The 24,818-nt window shown below is 40.0% G+C and overlaps 1 protein-coding gene across 4 annotated transcripts in view; it reads right to left on the bottom strand.

Moving 5' to 3' along the window:
- The window catches only part of LOC127444521 (uncharacterized), a 212,668-nt gene extending 203,231 nt beyond the window's left edge, over nt 1–9,437 (bottom strand). For all 4 annotated transcript variants that reach the window (XR_007897840.1, XM_051703916.1, XM_051703914.1 and 1 more), the window contains exons 1-10: nt 9,127–9,437; nt 6,320–6,520; nt 4,832–5,248; nt 2,245–2,358; nt 2,024–2,089; nt 1,900–1,947; nt 1,051–1,119; nt 834–872; nt 519–545; nt 218–283 (exon numbers count right to left, since the gene is read on the bottom strand). Coding sequence is in view for 3 of the 4 variants with exons in the window: in XM_051703916.1 (XP_051559876.1) it covers nt 218–283; nt 519–545; nt 834–872; nt 1,051–1,119; nt 1,900–1,947; nt 2,024–2,089; nt 2,245–2,358; nt 4,832–5,248; nt 6,320–6,520; nt 9,127–9,205 (1,126 nt within the window). In the remaining variant the exon portion in view is untranslated. The remainder of the gene's footprint in view (nt 1–217; nt 284–518; nt 546–833; nt 873–1,050; nt 1,120–1,899; nt 1,948–2,023; nt 2,090–2,244; nt 2,359–4,831; nt 5,249–6,319; nt 6,521–9,126) is intronic.
- Between the last annotated feature and the right edge of the window lie 15,381 nt (nt 9,438–24,818).

Below are 24,818 nucleotides of genomic sequence, written 5' to 3' on the forward strand. Positions count from 1 at the left end.
CATGTAAAGCTTCAATTTGATACAAAGAATTTAAAGCAAATTAGTACCATGTTTAATATTCCTACCATGCAAGACCCTCAATGCTTGTATGTTTTTGACTTTTAAACCCCAAGGCAAAATAGCCACACTAATACTGGTATTATAAAGAGAAAACCAATATTAAATATTTTTCATTTTCATGAAATGCATGATTTCTTTGTACTCTAAAGCTATTTACCTTGCTTTATTACCAGGGCATTACACTGACCGACTTCCTCATGGTCTTCTTCATCAAGTGAGGTCTCTGGAAACAAGCACACACATGCAGGTAGCACATGACACCACCACATCTCTTCCCTTTGAAAAGCTGACCTTTATTTAGGACATTTTTGGCAAAATGTCATTTGTTTGTGAAATTATATTTAATTAACATTGGCCAGCTGTGCTATTGTGATATTTCTGTTCACTGCTAGTCATCTGAATGTTATATTGATGTGTTTATTGAAAGAATGTGTTAATGTCATGCATCCCATTCATACCTGTCATCTCAAAGATTGGTGACAATCCTAAAAAAGATAGAAATGTATATATATATATATATATATATATATATATATATATATATATATATATATATATATATATATATATATATATAATTAATTTAATGAAAGTACAAATACTATTCCATGTAGTCTCTCAATTAATATGACATCATAAAAGCTGCATACACAGTAATTATAAAACAACTGAAGATATGTTGTTTAAAATGTTTTTAGATGGAGTTTAGCATGTTGCATTGCAGGACTTTCCAAAAGTATTTAATGTAAACTACCCAATATATAAACACTTACTTCTCTTGTACAGGACTTCATCCACCCTGAGCAGGTTTTCTGTAAAATCAAAGATTCAGGGTTAGCGAACTGATAAGGATTCGTATAGTAAGTAATTGCGATTACTTATTATACAAACATTACATAAACACTGTGATACAGCACACTTCAGATCTATTTTGGGGTTAAAACATCATACTTCAATATTGCGATATGACAGTATTGCTTGCTCTTTTACCATCTGATCTGTTCTCTTTTGAAGGGATCTCAGAGAATACATCATCATCATCATCATCATAATCATCATCTATAGGAATGAAAGATATGAATCCAACCTTAAATAACAATATACATTCTTAATATCCACTATACATGCAGTGCCTCACAAAACTATTCAGACCCTTGACCAGTTTTCTTATTTACTTTGAAGCTTTGAAACTCAAAATACCATTATCAAAAAGGACAATAGTTCTATGATACATAGTAATACCAAGGCTTTTATGAATGATCCATGGGTATACCACATTATTTTATTTTGAAAAAGTAACTTGAAGAACCATGTAAATTCCATGTTATATGAATACGGCAATCATTCAGTGTCTAAATTATACTGGACCCTGCATCAGTGAATCATGGTATTATCATATAATACCTTTCCTGTTCCATGGTATCGCCACAGTACTTTTTGTCAAGTATTCATTTACTGTTACAAAAATAAGGTCTCTGTGTTGCACAAATGAAAACAATTGCCTTAACAAGGACACAATTGCCTGATAATTGAAATTTGTGTCTCTGCAAAATAAAAATGGGCGTTTCCCAATCAGTGGGCGTTTTTCAACCGCTTTAATTTAATTAGATTTTTTTACATACTATTTGCCTACTACATTGAGATTCCCTACTTTCATTGGATAGTTCAGAAATGCCCATGGTTTTGAAACACCCGCTGATTCCTACATTTAGATATCCTACTTTTATTGGATAGCTGAAAAACGCCCATCCCGGTTTGAAAATGGCGATAGATTGGGAAACGGCCATTATTGTTCCACAGAGACCTATACTTCTGATAATCACATATACACTTGCTTACCACCAAAACTGCTCATCGCAATGGACACATCAGGAATGTTGCTCATCGCTAAAAGAGAAAATATGAAAATGTACATGGTTATAGAAAAACTTTGAGAGCATGTAAAGCTGTTTGTGTCACTCACAATTTTCGCTTTTCTTGCTGAGCTCTTTGAGCTGATAGTCACGAACTGAAACCAAAGGGGACCTTCCTAAAGAGAGAAGCCCATAATGAGAGAGATGGATGGATTTGCCTAATGTATGATGCATTGTCAATTATATTACAATTTTGGATTCCAAACTAAAAACCTCCTTATGCCCCCTTTAAGGGCTTAATTGGCTTTGTTTTGTTAAAAGTGATACTCACTTTGGTAAAGATGTCTGCTCTTGGAGATCAGGCAGCCCACACTCAGTAGAGCCAGCACTACCAGAGTCACTACCAGAATCAGCCACACTGCAGTGATCACACACCACCAACTCTCTAAGAAAACGAGAGAAAAAAGAGACACATATAGAGAAAAAGAATACATTGATGAATAATATATGAATGATATATATATATATATATATATATATATATATTTGGAATGACATGACAGCCAGTAAATGATATCAGAATTTACATTTTTGACTGAACTAACGCTATGAGCATCTTAATGCAATTTTTACACTATTCCCCTCTCCTAAAACACTTATTAATTCTGTACTCACTCCAAAAGTTCACTTTGTACTCAAATGACCCTGTATAAATCTGGCTGTGTGCTGTCCAAAAGCCACCTCGTATATTATGTACGAATTTTCATGAGATCGTGTTGGGATTTGTGGTTTTGGATTTGTCAAATTCTTAGCAGACTGGGTTGATACATTGCTATAATATATTTATCAAAGGTTAGGCTGAATTATAAAGTCCTGCTGTCTTCATCATGCCTGGATCAATAGACAGGATAAAAGACAGTTTCAGCTCTATTTCAGAGTGAATTTATGAGAGAGGAGGAAGACATGGAGAGAATAAATGTGACTCCAGCAAAGAGAAGAATACCGAGTAGAGGGTTTTTTCATCACAAACAGGGTTTGTTGCTTTGTCACTGAATTTAATATTGTATAGTACAGGCCAAGATTTTCTCATTTCCTTATACAAGGAAAAGGGAAACAATGCCTCTCTGGATGAGGATCTGAACAGTATTTCTGGTTTTAAACAAAACACTAATAGGATGTGTCACAGATTTTCAGAAGCATCCCTATTAACTTTATCAGCCAGTGTTTTATATGGCTCCTTTCTGTTCCTTGACATCTTTAAAGGAAGTAGATGTTAAAATAACTCACATCAAATATATGCTTGTATTTATGTCTGTATTTGTCCCGAAACGGAATAAGAAAATCTTTTTTTTTTTTTTTTTTGGCACAGCTAAAAATGCATCACTGCCCGAGAAGTACAATTCTGGCTTGTTTAACTGTTAAAACCTGTACATTTAGAAAAGGGGTTAGAAAATTAATTTGTCCTTGAATCAGTCCTGATTTGTGCTTCACTCGTGGTCAAAAGTTATTTCCTCCTTTTGTCATTCAGTGTGTCTGATTGTTTATGTATAAAAAATATATGAAATAAGCTGCTGTCTCAACAATAAATGAATAAAAAACTAATCTTTTGAGGTTCTGCAAAAAAAGAAAAAAAAGAAAAAAAGAAAAAAAAAGAAAAAAAAAAGGGGAAAAAATCACTATTGTAAGGTTTACTGATTATTCCCTTGTTCATACTTCTCAAAAATGCATGTAAACAATTGAGCTCAATTTAACTGAGTTGTTTCAATTAAAAAAAGCTGAATTTTATCCATTTGTGTTGGGACAACATGCATATATTTTGCTTGGGTAATTGAGCTGAGGATTTCTAGCTCCTGGCATGCTTTGCATGGGATTTCATAGGGAGAGTAAATGTTAAAATTAAGTTAAAATTAAGTAATCTTTATGTTTTTGTGCAAGATGACTATAAAGTGGATCCTTGTTAGTGCTTAATGTTTTTTTTTAATGTTAAGATTTATAAGAGTTTCTGTAACATTGGTGTTTTTACCATTATGGTGAAAAGTGGAGCTTAAGCTTAGGATGAGGACAGGAACCCATAGTACATGTTTTTTTTTTTTCTCCTTATTTACCAATGACTATGCTAACCATAGCATAGTTACCAAACTGCACTTATTAGTGCTTCTCACTAGCCTAATATTCACTGTCACTAGCTAGTATATAAAGAAAGAAAAGATCAATGTGTAGGCAAGCAAAATGCTTTGTTAGTAAATGTTCACCTCTGTAAAATAATTTTGGCCCATTCATTTTTTTTACTGCAAGAGTGACTAAATAAAGTAAGTGATTTCAGACATTTTGATGACTTCCATTAGACTTAGACATTAGATCCCCATTCCTTCAACCACATGCCTTCTCTCTGAAACTTCATCCTCCTTCATCTCCTGGCAGAGAGTTTTCTCTGATTGGCTAAAAAAGTGTGGGCTGTTCCTCTGACTTTTTGCTGTTTACAGAGCCTAGCAAGGGCTGTCACAGAGACAAGTGTGATTTCTTAGGTGTTAGGACACATTTTTCTGTGATATCTGTCTGGTAATGGGGATGTTTTGTGCATGGTATTCAAAGAGAAAATCGCTCGCAGCATTTTTAAGGTGAAGTGAGTAGTTTCTGCGCGACTAGTGGCACCAAACAGAATTGCAATCTGTCTGTTTGAGCGGCATTACAACATTGGATCAATCAATGGCATGAGTTTGTGGCAAGACTACTTGTTAGTCTGAACAATGTCATGAGGGAGTGTTTGAAATGTATTATTTAACCAAAATTATACAGTTCTCTTTGGTCACAAATTACACACTTATGCCTTTTAGTTTGGGTTTATTGTAATTTCTCTCTTGCGGAGCATAGTATCTCATGGCATTGTTGAATGCCAGAATTGTCTGACGGTTTCTCACCTCTTTTTGTGTGCGTTACTGGAAATGCAGAAGATCTTGCTGTCTGATTGTGTTCTTGGTAGTAAAAGAGGTAAACACTACTGTATGGTCGGCAGTTGAGCTCATGTGTAGAAGTGGTTACTTGCAAAGATAGTGTAGTATTTTTGAGTGAAGAGGTGACTGGTTTTGTAGAAGTAATGGTTATTAAAGTGGAGGTGTTTGGTCTTGGAGGGCTTGAGTATTCTTTTGTGGGTTCTTCTGTGGATATGTTCAGATCTGGACATATGCTTTTGTCTGGTGGATTGTAGCAGTAGAATAGTCTCTGGTCTTTTTGAGGTCCAGTGTACAGGTCAGTGTGGTTGAGAAATGCAAACACACTGACGCTCCATGCAGAGAGATTGCCTGCCTTTAGTGTCAGTTCCATCATCACATGCTCTCCTATGAAATGTGTTCATACATAATGCAATGCACAACACGCACATGGTTACTATTGGTTATTATTTTATAGGGACAACAAGCAGAAATTAAGTTAATTCACAAAGAAGCGTGGGTAACGCTTTATATTACAGCCCGCAATTTACAGCATAAGTACACCGAATTTACAGCGTACCTTTTTGTAATAATAGTGTACCTATAAATTACTTATGTGTAGGTATAAGGGAACAATATGCAAAGTTTGGGGAATAAAGTGGTAACAAGTACCACTTTAAATTACAGCCCACAGATGTTGTACTTACTCTGTAACTACGTGAAACAAGAGGGTATATTTGCCAGTAATTAAATTAATTAATTAATTTAGTTTTACTTGCCTTGAAACATGGAAGCCCAAACTAAGTCAGATGCACTTTAAATTTTAGGTTACTGTATATAAGCAGTAAGATGCAAGTGTTGTGTTGTATCATGTTATAGTTGTATTTTATTTCCTGGGAATAGCTGGAAAGAGGTAAACTTGTTTTCCACTGCATTACACCTTGATGGACTGCAATGCCATTCAAACAGAATAGTAGAACAAGTTATTTGGTGTATGTAACACACTTTCATCAGGTAAGTAGCCTTGATTTAAATTTCTAAATAAAATCATATAGCAAAAACCTCCATCATGTATCCTGTAATAATAGAATATGTACCCCGTAGTTAAAAAATACCAACAGTAGCCTATATGTGTAGGTACACTATTATTACAAAAAGGTACGCTGTTTATGTTCTTGCTTAATTGCTCTCAAAGTAAGATTGTTGTTTAGCATAGTATAAGGTCATATACCACGTAATATTAGAATAGTTACCCCTTAGTTATAAAATACTTACAGTATACATTTTTTGTAATTTTCCAGGTTGTTACCCCTTTATTCCCCAAACTTTCCATATTGTTCCCTTATACCTACAAGTACGTACTGTGTAGTTACACTATTATTACCAAAAAGGTACGCTGTAAATTCGGTGTACTTACACTGTAAATTGCGGGCTGTAATCTAAAGCGTTACTGAAGCATGTACTTATTAATTGTCCTACCTGACTGCAAGGTATTGTTCAGCAGATCATGCAGGTCCATCTCAACCTGGCACAGATACCAGCCTTCCCCATGTCTGTCCTGACTGCTGGCATTTGTTATTACCTTAGTACATGGAGGGCCACATACCTGTGCATCAACTGATCCATTTTCAGGCGTACAAGGATCAAAAGGCTCACAGAGAAACGGAATCTGTGAGATGTCTGAAAAAGAAAATGAGAAAATGGTTTAAAACAGATGTTAATCGTCACTGTGCTTAACATACATTTCAGATTTAGTATGTCAATGTGAGGATTACATATTGATAGATAGTATATTGGTCTTGGTGTACTAGATCTGCTACACTGCTGCTGCTGCTGAAGTGCAAGTACAGAGACTTGCTACTGCTAGAAAATACAAAGGCATACTGAGTTAAGCATGCTGCTGCTGCTGTACAGTTAGACAAAATGCAAACAATCCCCCAACAAAGCAGGGAAGCTGCACAAAACTATTAAAACAAGCACTAACACCCCATGTGCACTAACTAGTGTATACAAGCTAGGTTGCCTATGGCCACTGGTCAATTGGCATAAAGCTAATTAACTAAATTTCTATGTGTGCCTTGGCCAGCTTGGCCGAATATCTTAAACGGCTAGTGACCTAACTCATAATGTGTACAAGAACCAAGAAAGCCCAGAGCTTATTTACCTAGTGACTTAAACTAGCTACTGTAGGTATCATTTGTTTCAAACCGATGCTTCGGAGCGTTTATCAAACTGTCCAAGTCACATGATTTCAGCAAACGAAGCTTCGTTACGTAATACTGTTTCTAAATGTTTGACAGTTACCAAGGGGCCGTTGATCACATTCACAGTGAAACTTTGAATCAGTGGCTCGAGCCTGAGTCCATTCTGAGTCTGTTTAGCAATAACGTAGGTGTATAATATCAGATTGATTCAAACAAGAGTTGCTGATTTGAATTCAGTCATTTTAATTTTCTAGCCGATCACATTGAGTTGTGTTCCCAAAGAATTTTTTGTTGTTGAAATTTTGTGTTTACTAGAAATACATTTGAGAGAGACATTGAGAGAGATACTTTGTGATATATAGAGATTCGACTATTGTACATACTAACGTGCCTTCACTTTCTTTTTTTTTTTATTTAGTACACCCGATTTCACAACAGTAGAAATGCTGCAAAGTGTAGTGGTTAACACTCTTGCCATACAATTCAAAGCACTTGGTATTTGAGTTCAAGCCCCATGCTGACTGTAACCAGTTACTGTACCATCAAATTTTGTTTTCAGATATTTATTGCACAATCTGTAAAAGTTTTTTTTATTTGTTTATACAATAAAAATTGTTGTTTTAGAATAAAATAATACAGTACATGACAAATAGAGGGCAGTAAATAATTTCCAATATATTGTGTCATTGTAGCTGGCTTTTGACTTGAGTCTTCTCATTGCATTTACATGCCTGTGACCAGCAGTGGGATATTTTGAGTGCTTCGAAACAGTGAATACATTACCAAAGCAATTGGTTCAGTTGACTCAAAGTTTTGGAAAGATTCATTTCTGCCATCGCTGTGTTAAAGACACACTTTTATGTGGCAGGGCCAAAAGCAGACCTTACCGTTCAAGCTGATGGAATAAAAGCCCCAGCAACACCCTGAGCAATTTAGTATATTAGCAATTAGTATTTCAAAGAAAAAACTTGTACAGCACACTGTAGTGAAACTGGCTTTTCTGCAAACATCTACAGTATGTATTCAATTATTATTTTTTAATTTATTAATAATTAATGTGACATTGCAAAACTTGCTTAGATGTTGTAAAAAAGTGGTAACCTGAAATTGGATGTTTCTACATGATCCAACCCTTGAACATTTTGTTGGTGTAACCTAATTTATTCAGACTGATTCAATGATATTAAATAAAACTTTTGACTTTAATAAAACCAACTAATTTACCACCACATAAAGCAAATTTTTAGACGATTTTTTTTATTTTATTTTAGTATAGATGTATATCAAAATAACTTTTGATTTCTTATGGCAACATTAGCCAGAATACATCATCACTTAGAAGCTCCACAGAGATTTGCTTAAACACTACTTACAGGTTAAGACAAATTATGGTAAATATTATAACATTTAAAGTTATAATTATTGTCTCATTTATCTGACCACTTTTTAATATTTTGTAAAGTACTATTTCTTGACTTCCTGTTGTCTCCAAAAAAAGCAGTGGTTTTCTGTTTCTATTGGTGGGGTAGAGTGATATTTCCTACTGATTTAAAAATGCAACATTTTTACTATAGGCTACTAAACATTATTTTATTTTCTATAATGCAATGCATGTTAAGGTTAATAGCATGAAACAGTAACATAAATTATGTTAAGTATGTGATGGTTAATACTTCTCTCAGAGATGTTTACAAACCATGAATCGAAATGTTTCCCAATACACTCACACACTCTTGGTTTTAACACCCTGTTCAACTCATACTGTACCGTGTGCAGATCACAATGGTGTGGTCACCTGTGGTAGACTGCTTATTGACAGCTGTTTAACTTGAATTTTGATAGGCAAGAGACATAGAGAACATAACAATGCCGATACTTTTGTTGTTTACTTCTTAATAACATTCAAAATATCACTGAAATTGTCTCATGCTGTCAAACATACAAACATTTGACTCTGAACATGCTCTTCACTGAAACACACATACTCACACAAACCCACACTGCTTCCACATTTCCCTCACTCACGCTCGGTCAAGGACACTGAGCAACTCGAACACTCTTACTTTGGTATTTTTTACTTACTTGGGAAAAACTCTGGTAGACACAGGATGAAGGTGAGGATGAAGATGATACTGAGTCTGATGGCACCTGCTCTTGTCATGGTAAAAGACAGTATGATAGCAGCTCTATTGGAAGGTCTCCCAACCTCTGAACTTGTTGCCAATACATTGAAAATATCATACAATCTCACATCTCACTAGTAAACACCCTTTGCATCCCCGGTCCCATTTCTAGTTTAAATTTGTTAAATTCGACATACTTAGCTTACAGACTTTTTAGCGTGTCTCCTTCACGTCTAACTGTCATTATTACATAGAGATATGAGCCGCGTAACCACTTCACTTCCTGCTTGCCTTCCTGTTTTGTGTAATTTTGAAAACAGAAAGAATAGAGAAACATACTTTCGATAATGCATTTGCTTGTACCGTAGAGAGATCAAATAATTTTAGGCACTGGCATATACAGTATGTTGACTACTAGTAAAAATGAATGAATGAATAAGAGTCAGGGGTTATTTCATATGGAATATAACTACACACATAAATTATACACCACAGAAATACACTGCCTGTCCAAAAAAACAAAAAAGTCACCGTTTGGATTTAAAGCAGTGTTATGATCTGGGATTTGCTTCAGTTGGTCAGGTCTAGGCTCAGCAATGTTTTGCGGCAATAAAATTAAGTCAGCTGAGTACCTGAATGTACTGAATGACCAGGTTATCCAATCAATGGATTTTTCAATGCCAAGATTCATCGGGCTCAAATTGTGAAAGAGTGGTCCAGGGAGCATGAGGAATCATTTTCACACACGAATTGGCCACCACAAAGTCCTGACCTGAACCCCATTGAAAGTTTTGGGATGTGCTGGAGAAGATTTTATGGAGTGGTTTGACTCTCCCGTCGTCATACAAAATCTTGGCAAAAAATGAAAGCAACTCTGGATGGAAATAAATGTTACGATGTTGCATAAGGCTGTTGAAACAATGCCATGATGAATGCGCACCATAATCAAAGCTAAAAGCGATCCAATGAAATATTAGAGAATGCAACTTTTTTTTTTTGGCCAAGCAGTGTAGAATAACTGCACCCCGGCTCATAAATAATATATCCATTGATATACATTTTCAATTATTTAATTACAGTTTAGTTAAGTCATGCACCAAAACTCTTGATACAAAGATTTGATCAAACGTTTTTCTAAATTGAACCTGAAGGACATTCCTGCTGCAATAAAAACAGGTTTCAACAGGAAGAGTAGCATCCAGTTATCAGGGCAGGGCAGGAGGAATGTTCTCATCAGGACCCACACTGGGATAAGGAGAGCTCTCAACAGCAAGCACCTTATCAGCATCATCCAATAGGCTAAACATCCCTTGAGCAAACTGCTGCTGTATTTAAACATGTAGAGCTGTCTGCTGCTGTATTTCAGTGCACTATTAAGAATCTCTCCTACTTTTTTATATATTTATTTATTTTATTTGTATTTTTACCAAGATCACAGGCAGTGGTAAAGGTTTTGGTGGGCCTGTCTAGATTTCAGTGTTAAAGGGATAGTTTAGCCAAAAAGGAAAATTCTCTCATCATTTACTCAGCCTCATACCATCCCAGATGTGTATGACTTTCATTTGTCTGCTGAACACAGACAAAGATTTTTATAAGAATATCTCAGCTCTGTAGGTCCTCACAATGCAAGTAAATGGTTACCAAAACTTTGAAGCTCCAAAAAACACAGAAAGGCAGAATAAAAGTAGTCAATAAGACTCCAATGGTGAAATCAATGTCTTCTGAAGCGATATAATAAGTGTGGGTAAAAACAGATCAATATTTAAGTCCTTTTTAACAATAAATTCTCCTCCCTCCCCAGTAGGTGGCGATATGCATGAAGAATGCAAATTGCCAAAAAACATAAGAAGAAGAACGTGAAAGTAAAAGTGGAAGTGGAGATTAATAGTAAAAAAGGACTTAAATATTGATCTGTTTCTCACGCACACCTATCATATCACTTCTAAAGACATTGATTTAACTTCTGGAGTTGAATGGATTACATTTATGATGCATTTATGCCCTTTTGAAGCTTCAAAATGTTGGTACCCATTCACTTGCATAGCAAGGACTAACAGAGCTGAGATATTCTTCTAAAAAATGTATTTTGTGTTTATCAGAAGAAAGAAAGTCATATGCATCTGGCTTGACATGAGGGTGCCTATCTATCTATCTGTCTGTCTGTCTGTCTGTCTGTCTGTCTGTCTGTCTATCTATCTATCTATCTATTTATCTATCCATTACAGTATATTATGTTCTTTGTTCTGACATGTACATCAGATAACTTATATAACAATATTGAAATCCAAAAGCAAATTGGCATTTGTTAGACTTTTGTTTTTTGTCTCAATTGCTTCTGTCTCTATATGTAATCTCAGACTGACACGATGTTCAGTGGGGGGCTTTGTGGGGGCCATGACATCTGTTGCAGGGCTCCCTGTTCTTCTATTCTAATCTTTTCTATTTACAAAAGTAATGTTTGTGAGTCTAACATTTATATTTCCTATTGACACACTAAAGCTGAAGATATAAATAACCATCTTAAGACAAATGCTTTTGTGAAACATCTTATGTGCCTAAGACTTTTGCACAGTACTGTATATTATATATATATATTATATATATTTATATATACACCGATCAGCCTCAACATCCTGCCTAATATTGTGTAGGTCCCCCTCGTGCTGCTAAAACAGTGCCAACCCGCATCTCAGAATAGCATTATGAGATGATATTCTTCTCACCACAATTGTACAGAGCGGTTATCTGAGTTACTTTAGACTCAGTCAGTTTGAACCAGTCTGACCATTCTCTGTTGACCTCTTTCATCAACAAGGTGTTTCCGTCCGCAGAACTGTCGATCACTGGATGTTTTTTGTTTTTGGCACCATTCTGAGTAAATTCTATAGACTGTTGTGAGTGATGAGAGAGGTCAACAGAGAATGGCCAGACTACTTCGAACTGACAAAGTCGATGGTAACTTAGATAACCGCTCTGTACAATTGTGGTGAGAAAAATAGCATCTCAGAATGCTAATCTGAGATGCGGGTTGGCGCTGTTTTGGCGGCACGAGGGGGACCTACACAATATTAGGCAGGTGGTTTTAATGTTGTGGCTGATCGGTGTGTATATACAGTATAATAACAGAACATTTAAACCTTTTTTCACATGCCTAAATCAAAGAGATAGTTCCAAATGTATATGACTTTCTTTCTTATTTGGAACACAAAGAAGATGTTTGGCAGAATGACAGTGTCAGTAACCATTCCCTTTCATTTTATGGAAAAAAGATACAATACAAGTGAATGGTGACTGAGACTAACATACTGCCTAACATCTCCTTTTGTGTTTAATGGAAGAAAGAAAATCATATGGGTTAAGAACGAAATGAGATTGAGTAAATAATGATGAATATTCATTTTTGGATAAAGTATTTCTGGAAATCTTGTCCTGAATGGGAGTTTCAAAAGAAAAAAAGAAAACCAAGCACAGCAACAAGCAATAAAGGACTAGGATTAAACACTTGGTTCCACCTCAAAGCTGTTACTGAACAACTGAACTAAGTCTCAATGAAATATGACTTGGCACATGTCTTGCTGTCATACTTACTGTCATATGTGGGTCTTATGCTAAGTTGAATTATAGTCTTGTGACCTACAGTATATAAGAGAAACTCATGAAGTGCACACACACAACAGATTCATAAGAGATCATTGACTTTTACTTATTCACATTTCACATGGTGTATGACAATATTACTCTCTCTATCACATTTCTAATAGGGTTTCATCTCAAAATCTAAAGATCTATCTTTTTTTTCATGCATGTGTCTGATGTGTCATCAAAACAATATAGAGCCTACCTCTAAGATTTGGATTTTAGCAGAGGGAAAGTGTTCTGAGAAGTTACAATGTTACCAGTTTCCAGTTTACCAGTGTAAGATAAGTGTGAAGATAGGGTAAGTGTGCTTAGGCCTGTTTTTACATTTCCAATAGTTATACAAAACAAATCTAAAAATCTAAACTATATTAAATCTATAAATATAGTCTTGACTTGGCATTGTGTCAATCCAGCTATTCATCTGTGTGCCCACCAGTGGAGTGTCTCTTTTGGTGAGTGACTTGTATACTTACGGGCCGGGCAGTAGCGGAATATGGCATAGGCGATATAAATAGTCACCTACTGTATAGGCCAGCAGCACTCTACATCTCTAAAGTTCATCCGCGCCAGTTTCACTGTATTGCGCCCGTTCGCTCTCGTTAAAAATGATTTGTGACCTAACTGGTAACTGTTTCAATGCAACACTTTGGCTGCAAAGAAATAGGGTAAGCTGTCTGCTCATGGAAAAAAACATCTTTTCACTTTAGAAGTTAAAAATGGTGGAGGGATGGATAACAGTAGCACTGTACAGTACTGTATAAGACAAAATATACTATATTTTATCTAAAATATTTTGACTTATATTGTACAGTGCTATTGTCATCCATTCCTCCATTTCAGTCTTTTTTAGTACATCTTGAGCCATAAGACATAACAAAGTTTTTGTATGTGGGCCGTTGACAAAAAAGGTTGACTGAGATGATAAAAATTAGAAATATTTAAAAAATCTAGTTTAAAACACATGTATCAAATTTATAGAAATGCAATTTTTGCATGCGTGATGGTTTCAAAAAACATTTATAGCATTTTCACCAAAAAAAAAAAAAAAAAAAAAAATAATGACAAGAATGTCAAGTACTGTAACTATCAAGTAAAAGTTTTTAAAATAGTGTACACAACTAAATCATTAATTAAAAAAAAAAAATTTCAAACATATCTTTAAAGGTTTTTTAAATCATGAATTTCAAGCAGTTTTCTTAGGGTTCTTCCATTTGACCAGAACAAAATATTGTTTTATGGTTTTCTTGTCACATGACAACAGAATGGCTACCTGCATGTTGGTTCCACCATGATTTAAATAAATAAATAAAACAAAAAAGTTTCCCTTTGTTTAATAATAATAATAAAAGATTATTCCAAACTTGTTATACCAACATTTCAAGAACTTCAGCTTTTAAATTAGACTTTATATATATATATATTTTTTTATGTCTCCAGACAGTTACATAATTGACATTAGGTCCCAGACAAAAATATCAAAATGACTCTAAACTCAGAAATGATATACTGTATGTATATATTTTTTTGAACAATTTAATAGTTCCAGACAAAACAATGACTGTCACTTCACTTCACTGACCCATTTATACTTCCACTACATTTAGCAAAGTAGAAAGTAGTACAGTATACATAACACACAGTAAGTATATAGTGGGGTTTAGGTTGGCTCATGTATGATTTCTGCTAGGGCAAAAGGACCACTGCATGTGGGGTAAATTTGACAACATAGAAATGTTTAAGGAAATAAAAATTAATACTCACTAGGTAAAGACTGAATGACTGACTTTAAACCCCCAAAAGTGTGTTGGAGATTATACAATTTATTTTTGACGTTATTATACAGTCTAAAATCAAAGCCCCCAAGAGGATCACTGGAAATATACAGTACACTGTTTTGTGGGGCCGGCCATGGCACGTGCAACTTTCATAAAATGAGGGACATCATAAATGTACAAGAAATATTTCAACATCTCCTTCACCAAACATAAGACTGAGGTGTGGTGAAGTGTTAAGTGCATGATTCCAGATGCAATTTAAGATGATTATTGTTAGCCTGTTATTATTTTGCATGTTGCATCAATGACTCTAAAACTCCTCTAGCATAGATTGCTTTAAAAACTGAAGCCACACATTCATGTCTTAATCAATGCCTTTTCCACCCAAAAGTTGATCACGCAATTATAATCAGAGTTTAAAGAGCCTATCTCTGTTCAACTGCTAAATTAACAATTCACACCCGAAATAAGCGATAACAGCAGCTATAAAACCGACAGGTACGAGAGTTAATTTTACACGCTATGCTGTAAGGTTATTTTGGTTGATGCTGTAACATGAGAAATACATGCTGCTACAAGTTCTCAGACGGTAAAAGGGAAGTGAACCAGCCCATAAACGCTTTAAAAGTGCGGACTCATTGAGCAGGAAAGCATGCGGTTCAGACTGGCCTGCGAGCATCAATGGTTGTGTTATAAAGTAGATCTACTCATTAACTAAATGTTGTTTCACGTGCACAGTTATTTCCTTTCTGTCCAGCTGTTATGGCAAAGAGAGTGCAGACTGGAGGTTGATCTGTTAAAATGTCCATCAGTATTAAAAATAATTGTTTTATAATGTTACAAATGTGGGTAATTAGAAACTGTATTAATTAGAAATTGATCATAAACTCCAGTGTCTCATGCAGGTGTCAGACGTAAAGCAAATTTGAAGCACGGATGAACCTGGATACGTTCATAGACATAGACGTCAATGATAAACTGAACTGCCAAGAGCTTAAATGCATTTGAGCTATTTTTAGAGTTTCATATAAAAGTTTCTTATACAGGAAAAAAGTACAATCTGTTTCAGTCGGCTTCAGTCTAAATCCCTTGATTCATCAAGCTGCAAGACAAATCTCTGTTATGCTTTTTCTTAATCTGTGGATTTATTGGAGATATTTTCTTGAATAAAATTTTATAATTAGATGTTAAAGGGGCAAAACGTCACAGGGGCATCTGTCAATAAGAGGTCATGGGTAGATTCAGCATCACTGATATGAAAATGTGTGGACACAGATGTTGCTTTTCAGTAAAGACAGATGGATGGATTGAAGCTGGAGATGAGAAAAAATAAAAGAGATGCACATAATCCATGACAGATATTCCCACAGAAGCCCAGGTTTACAGAGCCTTGTTCTTGTATTTTTAATTAGTGTCTGACTATGACCCAGCACTAAATATATCACAGAGAAGTACATGAAAGGAGAACTGTACAGCATGTCCTTGCATTTATTTGTTTATTCTGTTATTTTTTGTACCTCCTCTCATTTAGTCAGTAACGAGTCTCATCTTGTGTGTAATCCAAACTGTACAATGCCAAACTAATGAAACAAATATACACACAACAGGGCCATAACCACCATGCTGTAGACACTGTCCACCCCAATTTTTCGGTAAGTGGTTGACTGATATGGGCTTTTTTTAATGGTTGATTTTTATATAATTAGCTACTGTACATTTGGTGTGAAATGTAATAATTCTGAATATGTGGTTATACCCTTGACACATATACACAAACATGCTTAGTGACAGAGAAATAACCCACACCACAGGTCTTGGTGTTATTTGGGTAGGCACATTATCATACTTGAGTCACATGCAAAGACTCATGGGCATTCAAGCAGGGAATGAGTGGTTTATTTAGTTGCTATCTCTCTTGCTAAGGCTGACCAAGTGAATATTACTACAGACGCATAGTAACATTAGATATTTAAAAGTGCATTACCGCACTGAGCAAGAGACAGACACAGTAGGTGTGGCATCAGGCCTCGAAGAGGCATTTATTTTAAATAATAAATAACATCAAATCTTCCAAAATGGGGAAAATAGTTTCCATGGGGGAAAGTGTCCAAAATAAAGGGGGATCTGGTGGGGTCCGGTGGCTGTGATGTGCTCCTCTCCTGAATCCGGGGCACGAGGGGCAGAGGCTTCCTTGGAGAGGATCGGCTTCCCAGGGGCCGCAGCGTGCAAGGGGATGGTGGCCTGACATCCTTGCCCGTCGGCCGCAACTGTGCTCCAATCCCCGGCGTCGCATCTACTGTAATTCGCCCCGGGGTTACCCGGATCTAACTCATGCTGGACCCTCCCTGCTCCGTTTCTGGACCTACGAGGATGCCAGTGTGTGCACACAAGGAGACAGAAGCTAGCTCCCCTAGGAGAGGCACACTCTACGTTTTAATGGCAGCGGAAATGAGGCTATATTCACATTAGGTGCACCTCATCATCCGCTGCCCAAACAAGGCTTATTAAATTGCACCTCTCCTCTCTCCTGCCCACTCCTGTTGTGAGCCTGGCTGAAGGACGGCCCTAAGAAGTGGGGAGACGATAACGAGAGGGAGGGGCGGGTCGTTCCGCCACATTATTTGAAAAAACTGTTAAATATGATGTATACCAGTGTTGCCATGTCCACTTAATATAAGCGACTTTGGGCTTGTTTTTCACTTATAAATATAGGAAGTTGTGGGTTACGTTTCTTCGGGCTTGTTTCCAGAGTACAGCGTTTTTGGACTTGCTGAAGTTTGGGCTCCCAGAGCATAATATACTGCAACCCACCACTAATAGCAGCTGCCAAATAATCCCATCTACTGTTCGAGCCATGCTCTACATCAGTGGTGTCAAACACACTGCCTTTGGAAGAGTCATCTGACCCGCATGATGGCAGAATTCCGCATTTGCGATCCACCCCACCGTCGCTAATTTTCGCAAGTTTTGGTGAGGCAAGTCACTTATTTTGGACTTGTTTTTCCATTCCAGGTTGCTTGTTTCTCTTTTAAGATCTATCAACGCTAATGTACACTCACTTGAGACTCTCCGGTCATACCAGTGGTCTAGAACAGGCTGTTTTATTATTAAGATGGGTCCCCTCAAGGGTGCCACCATGTTGAGATCACATGACCAGCTAAATACTACCAGACACAGTTTAGTGTGAAAGACCACGGGTGCTTCTCATTTCTGAAATTGCACATCCTCATTTCTTTTCTTTGCTTTCTTTCCTCGCGTCCTAGTTCCTCCCTTTTAGGAAACGAGGAAATGATGCAAGGAAAGGAAATTAGGACAGAAGAAATGAAGCAAGACGGATTGGTAAATGGAATGTCCTGTTCACTCACGTGTCACTTCAGAGCGCCATCTCTTTGCAGCTGCATTACATCGGAGCACTAGCTGTTATGTTGTTGCAACTTGATTGATATTTTCATAATAAAACCTAATAATTCAAGATGCGTTACGTTAATGGTTCTACTCGTTAATCTGATCAATGCTTTTTGGCTCATGTTTTTTTTTATTTTTTTTTTTATTAAATGTCCTTCTCCAATCCTCTGAACTCTTCAGGATGTGTTGATTTCTCTCTCTGTCTCTCTTTGAAAAGAGACATTAATAAGTCATAGCAGATGAATGATTGATGCAAATTCAGCCTTGGAAGTTCTATCCAAAGATGGACTGATGGATTATTACATCATGGTTGAATGTCTTCATACATTTAAAAATATACTGTATATTGTTATAAGCTTACTACTGAAATGGCTTTATCAATATACAGTATTTTATTAAATTGTTACTAAGTAGCTCAGAATGCTTTATCATTAACACCAAAGTCTGTGCAATTCCGTAGTGATAAAGCAGTCCAATCTGCCTTTATGCTTTGAAAATTTACTTGAATTTGTCACCCTAAATTCTAAGAAATATATTTCTTAACATCTCAGTTACAGCTTCTGAAACCTTTCTCCATTCTGCTCTGACCATGAGATTCAAAGAAAAAGATGAAACTGCAATAAAAAGAGGAAAGTGTCAACATCCATTAGGCCTAAACGTGGCAGGTACTGCTCATAACTCAAAACTTCCAGTCCTAACTCACTCAGTTTCCTGCTGATCCGTTCCCCCAATATGACTACCACTAACACTGGACAGATGTGCAGCCATAATGGTTCTTGTTTTCCTTCATGACAGCTCATGAGTAATCTGTCCCAACGGGCTCTGCTCTGCAGTGTTACATACGAAATGGTACCTAACAGCCTATTTCAGTGCTTGCCATTCAAACATAGCATTTATTTCAATATTTTGCATTACTAAGGCATTATTTGCCCAGGTTTACCTGCTCCCTGTCAACCAATCCTTGTATTTGAAAGAGGATTTCATGCACTTTTTTTTTTTTTTTTTTTACCTCATGCAGACACCATTTGCCTGAGTGGTTTTATTCTGTAGGTCACTGCAGCAGTGGATGTATTCTGTCCTCTGGAGTCATATTCATTCTCTCTCTTTCTCACTCTCTCTCGCTCTCTGATCAATTCAGCGAGCTTAAAGGTGACCTTTGTGAAGGAATGTTGGTGTGTTGCCCCTTCTGCATTTTTTCAGTCATAAAAAACTGTAGCTGGGTCAATACGGCAGAGAATAGATCAATAGACCCTCTTTGCATTGCATGGACTGTATTACAAAGGACAACCAGAGTCTTTCTTTATGAAATAAGGTTATGGATTTCTTCCTTTTAAGATTCATGTCTGGAAACACAGCCATCATTGTTGCTTGAACTAAGAAATATTTCATATATATATATATATATGATAAATATATGATATATCCATATCAATAAAAAGGTGGCAAAAATGGATCAGCCTGGTTGGTAGTGTATGACCCAGATTTGAATTCATCTCGGGTCATTTCCAGATCCCATCCCCCTTTTATTCCCATAATTATATGTTGATCCCCCACTGTCCTCTTAATTAATGTGGCCCAAAAAAACAAACAAACAAAAAAAGATGTTTTGAGAGGTGCTTGACTAAAACTCAGTTCCCTATCTGTCACTCACTCGATGTTGTGTCGATGTAGTGACACTAGGGGTCACTCTTGGGAGCCCGAAAAAAGGTCAATGGGAATTGGCGAGTGGTATTTGCATACCACTCCCCCCGAACATACGGGTATAAAAGGAGCTGGTATGCAACCACTCATTCAGATCTCTTCAGAGCCGAACGGTCGATGCTCACTGAGCTGAATTCTCATGGCTGTCCATTCACCTCTGCTGGATCTGACAGCGCATTTCAGTGGCTTCTCCCCCTCTGCACTGGTGCACTGCAGAGAACGCCCCTGGGCGCTTCGGCAGAAATAAAAGAGTATATTCTAAAAAAGGGTATATTTCTCTAAAAAACGGCACACACGGAACATCTTTTTAAAGATGCCCTTCCGTTTGTGTGTTATTCCTGGTTGCGGTCGTTATCTCTCGCCTTCTGACAGTCATGATCACTGTCTTTCATGTCTGGGCACTACCCACGCGGAGGCAGCGTTCGTGGATGGGTCATGTACTCATTGTGAGAACATGACCATGGCAATGTTGCGGTCGTGGCTTGCCTTCGTAAGAAAGCAAGCCACCCCAGCGGCTCCCCGCCTCGGTCCTTCTACCTATGGGTATGAGGCCAGCGTGGCTAGCACTGGGGGCGATTTGGGGCCCTCAATGGGACCACCTCCGCCGGGAATCCCCCCACGGACCTCCCATTCCCCAGCATGCTCGTCTGCCCTGATCGGGCTTCCGGATGAGGCCGCCGGCTCGTCTCACGGTGAGTTCGACCTCTTGTTCGGAGCCCGCAAAGGTGATGAGCCCTTGAGCGCAGCATCGGAGCATCCAGTTGGACGTGGAAGCCTCAGCTGGGCTTCCCCCCTTGGGTACAGTCACCCAGTGAGCGTCGGGCTAGAGTGGAACCCTCCGCTCCCCCCTGAACCCTCGTGGCTCGATGATTGGTTCCTGGGCTCACGGCACTGCTCACAGCCACGCCCCGCCCTAGTTTCTTTCTTCCCGGAAGTTCACGAGGAGCTGACAAGGTCGTGGAAGGCACATTTTACTGCCCGGTCCTGATCTTTCAGCTCCCCCGCCCTCACTACCCTCTATGGTGGGGCGGCCAAGGGGTATTCGGTGATCCCCCCAGTGGATAAGGTGCTTGCGGTGCACCTATGCCCGCAGAGCGCCGCCACCTGGCGCGGGCGCCCGAAGCTCCCGTCCAGGGCCTGTAGGTTTACTGATGGCCAAGGCCTACAATGCCGCTGGACAAGCCGCCTCCACCCTGCACGCCATGGCTCTCCTGCAAGTCCACCAAGCCAAGGCGCTAAAGGAACTGCACGAGGGTAGTTCTGCCCCGAAGAAAGGTGGTGGGTTGCGGCCAATCTTGGACCTGCAAGTACTGAACCGGGCTTTACACAGACTCCCGTTCAAGATGCTGATGCAAAAACGCATTCTAGCAAGTGTCCGGCATCAAGATTGGTTCGCGGCGGTAGACCTGAAGGACATGTACATCCATGTCTCGATTCTACCTTGACACAGACCCTTCCTGCGGTTTGCATTCGAGGGTCGGGTGTATCAATACAAGGTCCTACCTTTCGGCCTGTCCTTGTCCCCTCGTGTCTTCACGAAGGTCGCAGAGGCAGCCCTTGCCCCGTTAAGGGAAGTGGGCATTCGCATACTCAACTATCTCGACGACTGGCTAATCCTAGCTCACTCTCGGGATGTGTTGTTTGCACACAGGGACCTGGTACTCTCGCACCTCGGCCGACTAGGGCTTCGGGTCAACTGGGAAAAGAGCAAGCTCCTCCCGGTTCAGAGCATCTCTTTTCTCGGCTTGGAGTTGGACTCAGTCTCGATGACGGCGCACCTCAAGAATGAGCGCGCACAGTCAGTGCTGACCTGTTTGAAGGCGTTCAGACAGAAGACAGTGGTTCTACTGAAACTGTTTCAGAGGCTCCTGGGGCATATGGCATCCTCAGTGGTGGCCACTCCACTCAGGTTGATGCATATGAGACCGCTTCAGCACTGGCTCCAGACTCGAGTCCCGAGATGGGCATGGCACCGTGGAACACATCGTGTGGCCATCACGCCAGTCTGTCACTGCCTCTTCAGCCCTTGGACTGACCTCACATTTCTACAGGCAGGCGTTCCCCTAGAGCAGGTCTCCAGGCGAATCGTGGTTATGACAGATGCCTCCAAAACGGGCTGGGGTGCTGTATGCAATGGGTATGCAGCCGCCGGTTCCTGGACGGGCCCGCGGCTACGTTGGTACATCAACTACCTCGAGTTGTTGGCAATTCTGCTCACCCTGTGGAGGTTTCGGCCGTTGATCCAGGGCAAGCATGTGTTAGTTTGGACAGACAACATGGCAACAGTGGCATACATCAACTGTCAAGGCGGTTTACGCTCCCGTTGTATGTCACAACTCGCCCACCGTCTCCTCCTCTGGAGTCAGCAGTACCTCAAGTCGCTGCGAGCCACTCACATCCCGGGCGACCTCAACACTGCAACGGACGTGCTGTCACGATAGGTTACCCTCAGGGGAGAGTGGAGACTCCACCTTCAGGTGGTCCAGCTGATTTGGAGTCGATTCGGGCAGGCACAGGTAGACCTGTTTGCTTCCCAAGAATGGTAGACACGATCACTCAGGCTAGGGCTCCCTCTACATGGCACCTGTATGCCTTGAAGTGCCGTCTGTTCGCTAAGTAGTGTTCTTCCCAATGCGAAGACCCCCAGAGATGCACAGTCGGATCGGTGCTTTCCTTCCTGTAGGAGAGGTTAGAGGGGCAGCTGTCCCCTCCACTTTGAAGGTGTATGTAGCTGCCATAGTGGCACACCACGACACAGTGGACGATAAGTCCTTAGGAAAGCATGACCTGATCATCAGGTTCCTGAGAGGTGCCAGGAGGTTGAATCCCTCCAGATCATGCCTCATTCCCTCATGGGACCTCTCTGTAGTTCTTCAGGGTCTATGGGGAACCCCCTTTGAGCCCCTGGAATCAGCTGAGCTTAAGGCACTCTCTTTAAACATTGCCCTCCTGACTGCGCTCACTTCCATCAAGAGGGTAGGAGACCTGCAAGCATTCTCTGTCAGCGAAACGTGCCTGGAGTTCGGTCTGGGACATGATCCTGAGACCCAGACCGGGCTATGTGCCCAAGGTTCCCATGACCCCATTTAGGGATTAGGTGGTGAACCTGCAAGCACTGCCCCAGGAGGAGGCAGACCCAGCCCTGATGTTGCTGTGTCCGGTGTCTCTGAGCAGCTCTTTGTCTGCTTTGGTGGACAGCGGAAAGGAAGCGTTGTCTCCAAGCAGAGGATCGCCCACTGGGTCATTGACGCCATAGCAATGGCATATCATGCTCAGGACGTGCCGCCTCCTGCAGGGCTATGAGCCCATTCTTCCAGGAATGTGGCGGCCTCCTGGGCCTTGACCAGTGGCACCTCTCTAATAGACATTTGCAGAGCAGCGGGCTGGGCAACACCCAACACATTTGCGAGGTTCTACAATCTCCGGGTTGAGCCAGTTTAGTCCCGTATAGTGGCAGGCACAAGCAGGTAAGTCTGGGACAGCTGGCCGGGTGTATCACTTGACAATAGCACCTTTCACCTCCCCTGAGCTGAAGAGGTGCGCTGTTGACTCCCAGTAGTGTTCACAATGTGTGTTCCCTGGATGACTTCCTCCGAGCCCTGTGGCAGACAAGTTTGCGGAGAAACTCGCTGCCGGCTCAGTACATGTGCTAAATAAGCCCTGTACTGGGGTAGGTGTTCTGCATGTGGTGGTTCCCCATAGGTGACCCCATGCAACGTATATCTTCCACTAATTCGTTTCCCTGTTGGTAAACTGCATCTTCCTTGAGCAGAGGCCCCTCTGCCCCAGTCACCAAGTTTGTAGAAACTCCTCCCCCCGTTGGGTAGGACCTACCATGGGACTTCTCCACATGACATACTTCCGACAAGGCTCAGCAAGACAATGTGATGTATTTCCACTCAAAATACCCCCCCCCCCCCCCCCCGGGCAGGGTGTGGTCTCCGCGGTGTCTTCCCCTTGGGAGTGACATCCCCCCAACGTAGACACTGGTGGCCCCAGTCATTTAACAAATTTCACTCTTTTTTTGGGGAGAGAAAAAAAGAGGATAAGAGGCCACGACTGGGCTTGCCTGTCCCTATCTTTTGGGCAGTCGACTTGTCCCCGAAAGACCGTTCGACGCTCATAACAGCGTTGGGGGAGGTTACGTGTCGGCCTGGTGCACTGGCTACGAGGCACACAATGGTCTGCCCGTCTCGCACCGCCAGTTCATGTAACACAGTTCAGCTAGTTGTGGCGTTTCATATAGGGACCCCTAGTGTCACTAAATCGACACAACATTGAGTGAGTGACAGATAGGGAATGTCCTGGTTACTTTCGTAACCTCCGTTCCCTGATGGAGGGAACGAGACGTTGTGTCCCTCCTGCCACAATGCTGGACTACCCGCTGAAATGGCCGAGCACAAAACCTGAATGAGTGGTTGCATACCAGCTCCTTTTATACCCGTATGTTCGGGGGAGTGGTATGCAAATACCACTCGCCAGTTCCCATTGGCCTTTTTTCAAAGACCAGAGGTGTTTCGGGCTCCCAAGTGTGACCCCTAGTGTCACTACATCGACACAACGTCTCGTTCCCTCCATCAGGGAACGGAGGTTACGAAAGTAACCAGAATGTTTTGCTTGTATATATCTTTACAAGTTTTATAGATCATTATATAGTGGTTTGTGTGTTAATTTGATAATTGGCATATTTCAGCAGATTGTGGACTGAAATGCAGATAAGGGACAGATGATAAAAGATGGCAAGGAGCTGTCTACACACACTGGCACCTGTCAGCGCAGATGGAGACTGAATGGCAGACTGAAAGAGAAAAGGACTTTCTTGGCATTAAAATCTTTCTTTTCTTGGCAGAGCTCTCTCTGTGCTAGTTGCAAAGGTCCAGGGGCGGAAAACTGGCTTTTCAGACACACAGATGGTCTAAGGCTCGGTCTATCCACACACAAAAAAGGAAGTTATTGGTACACCGTTGAGGTTTTGCCCCTCCTTTTCCTCTTCCACCACCCTTTCTTGCAGATCTTTTTGCCAGTAAATGTTAGTCAGCTAATCTTGTCATAGGTAGGGAATTGCAGAAGTGTGGGTTGTTTATTAGCCTAAATTAGCCTCTTACTGTCGTTTAGGCCAACTACACACCAT

This window comes from Myxocyprinus asiaticus, chromosome 8, assembly GCF_019703515.2.
Source record: "Myxocyprinus asiaticus isolate MX2 ecotype Aquarium Trade chromosome 8, UBuf_Myxa_2, whole genome shotgun sequence".
NCBI classification, from domain to species: Eukaryota; Metazoa; Chordata; class Actinopteri; order Cypriniformes; family Catostomidae; genus Myxocyprinus; species Myxocyprinus asiaticus.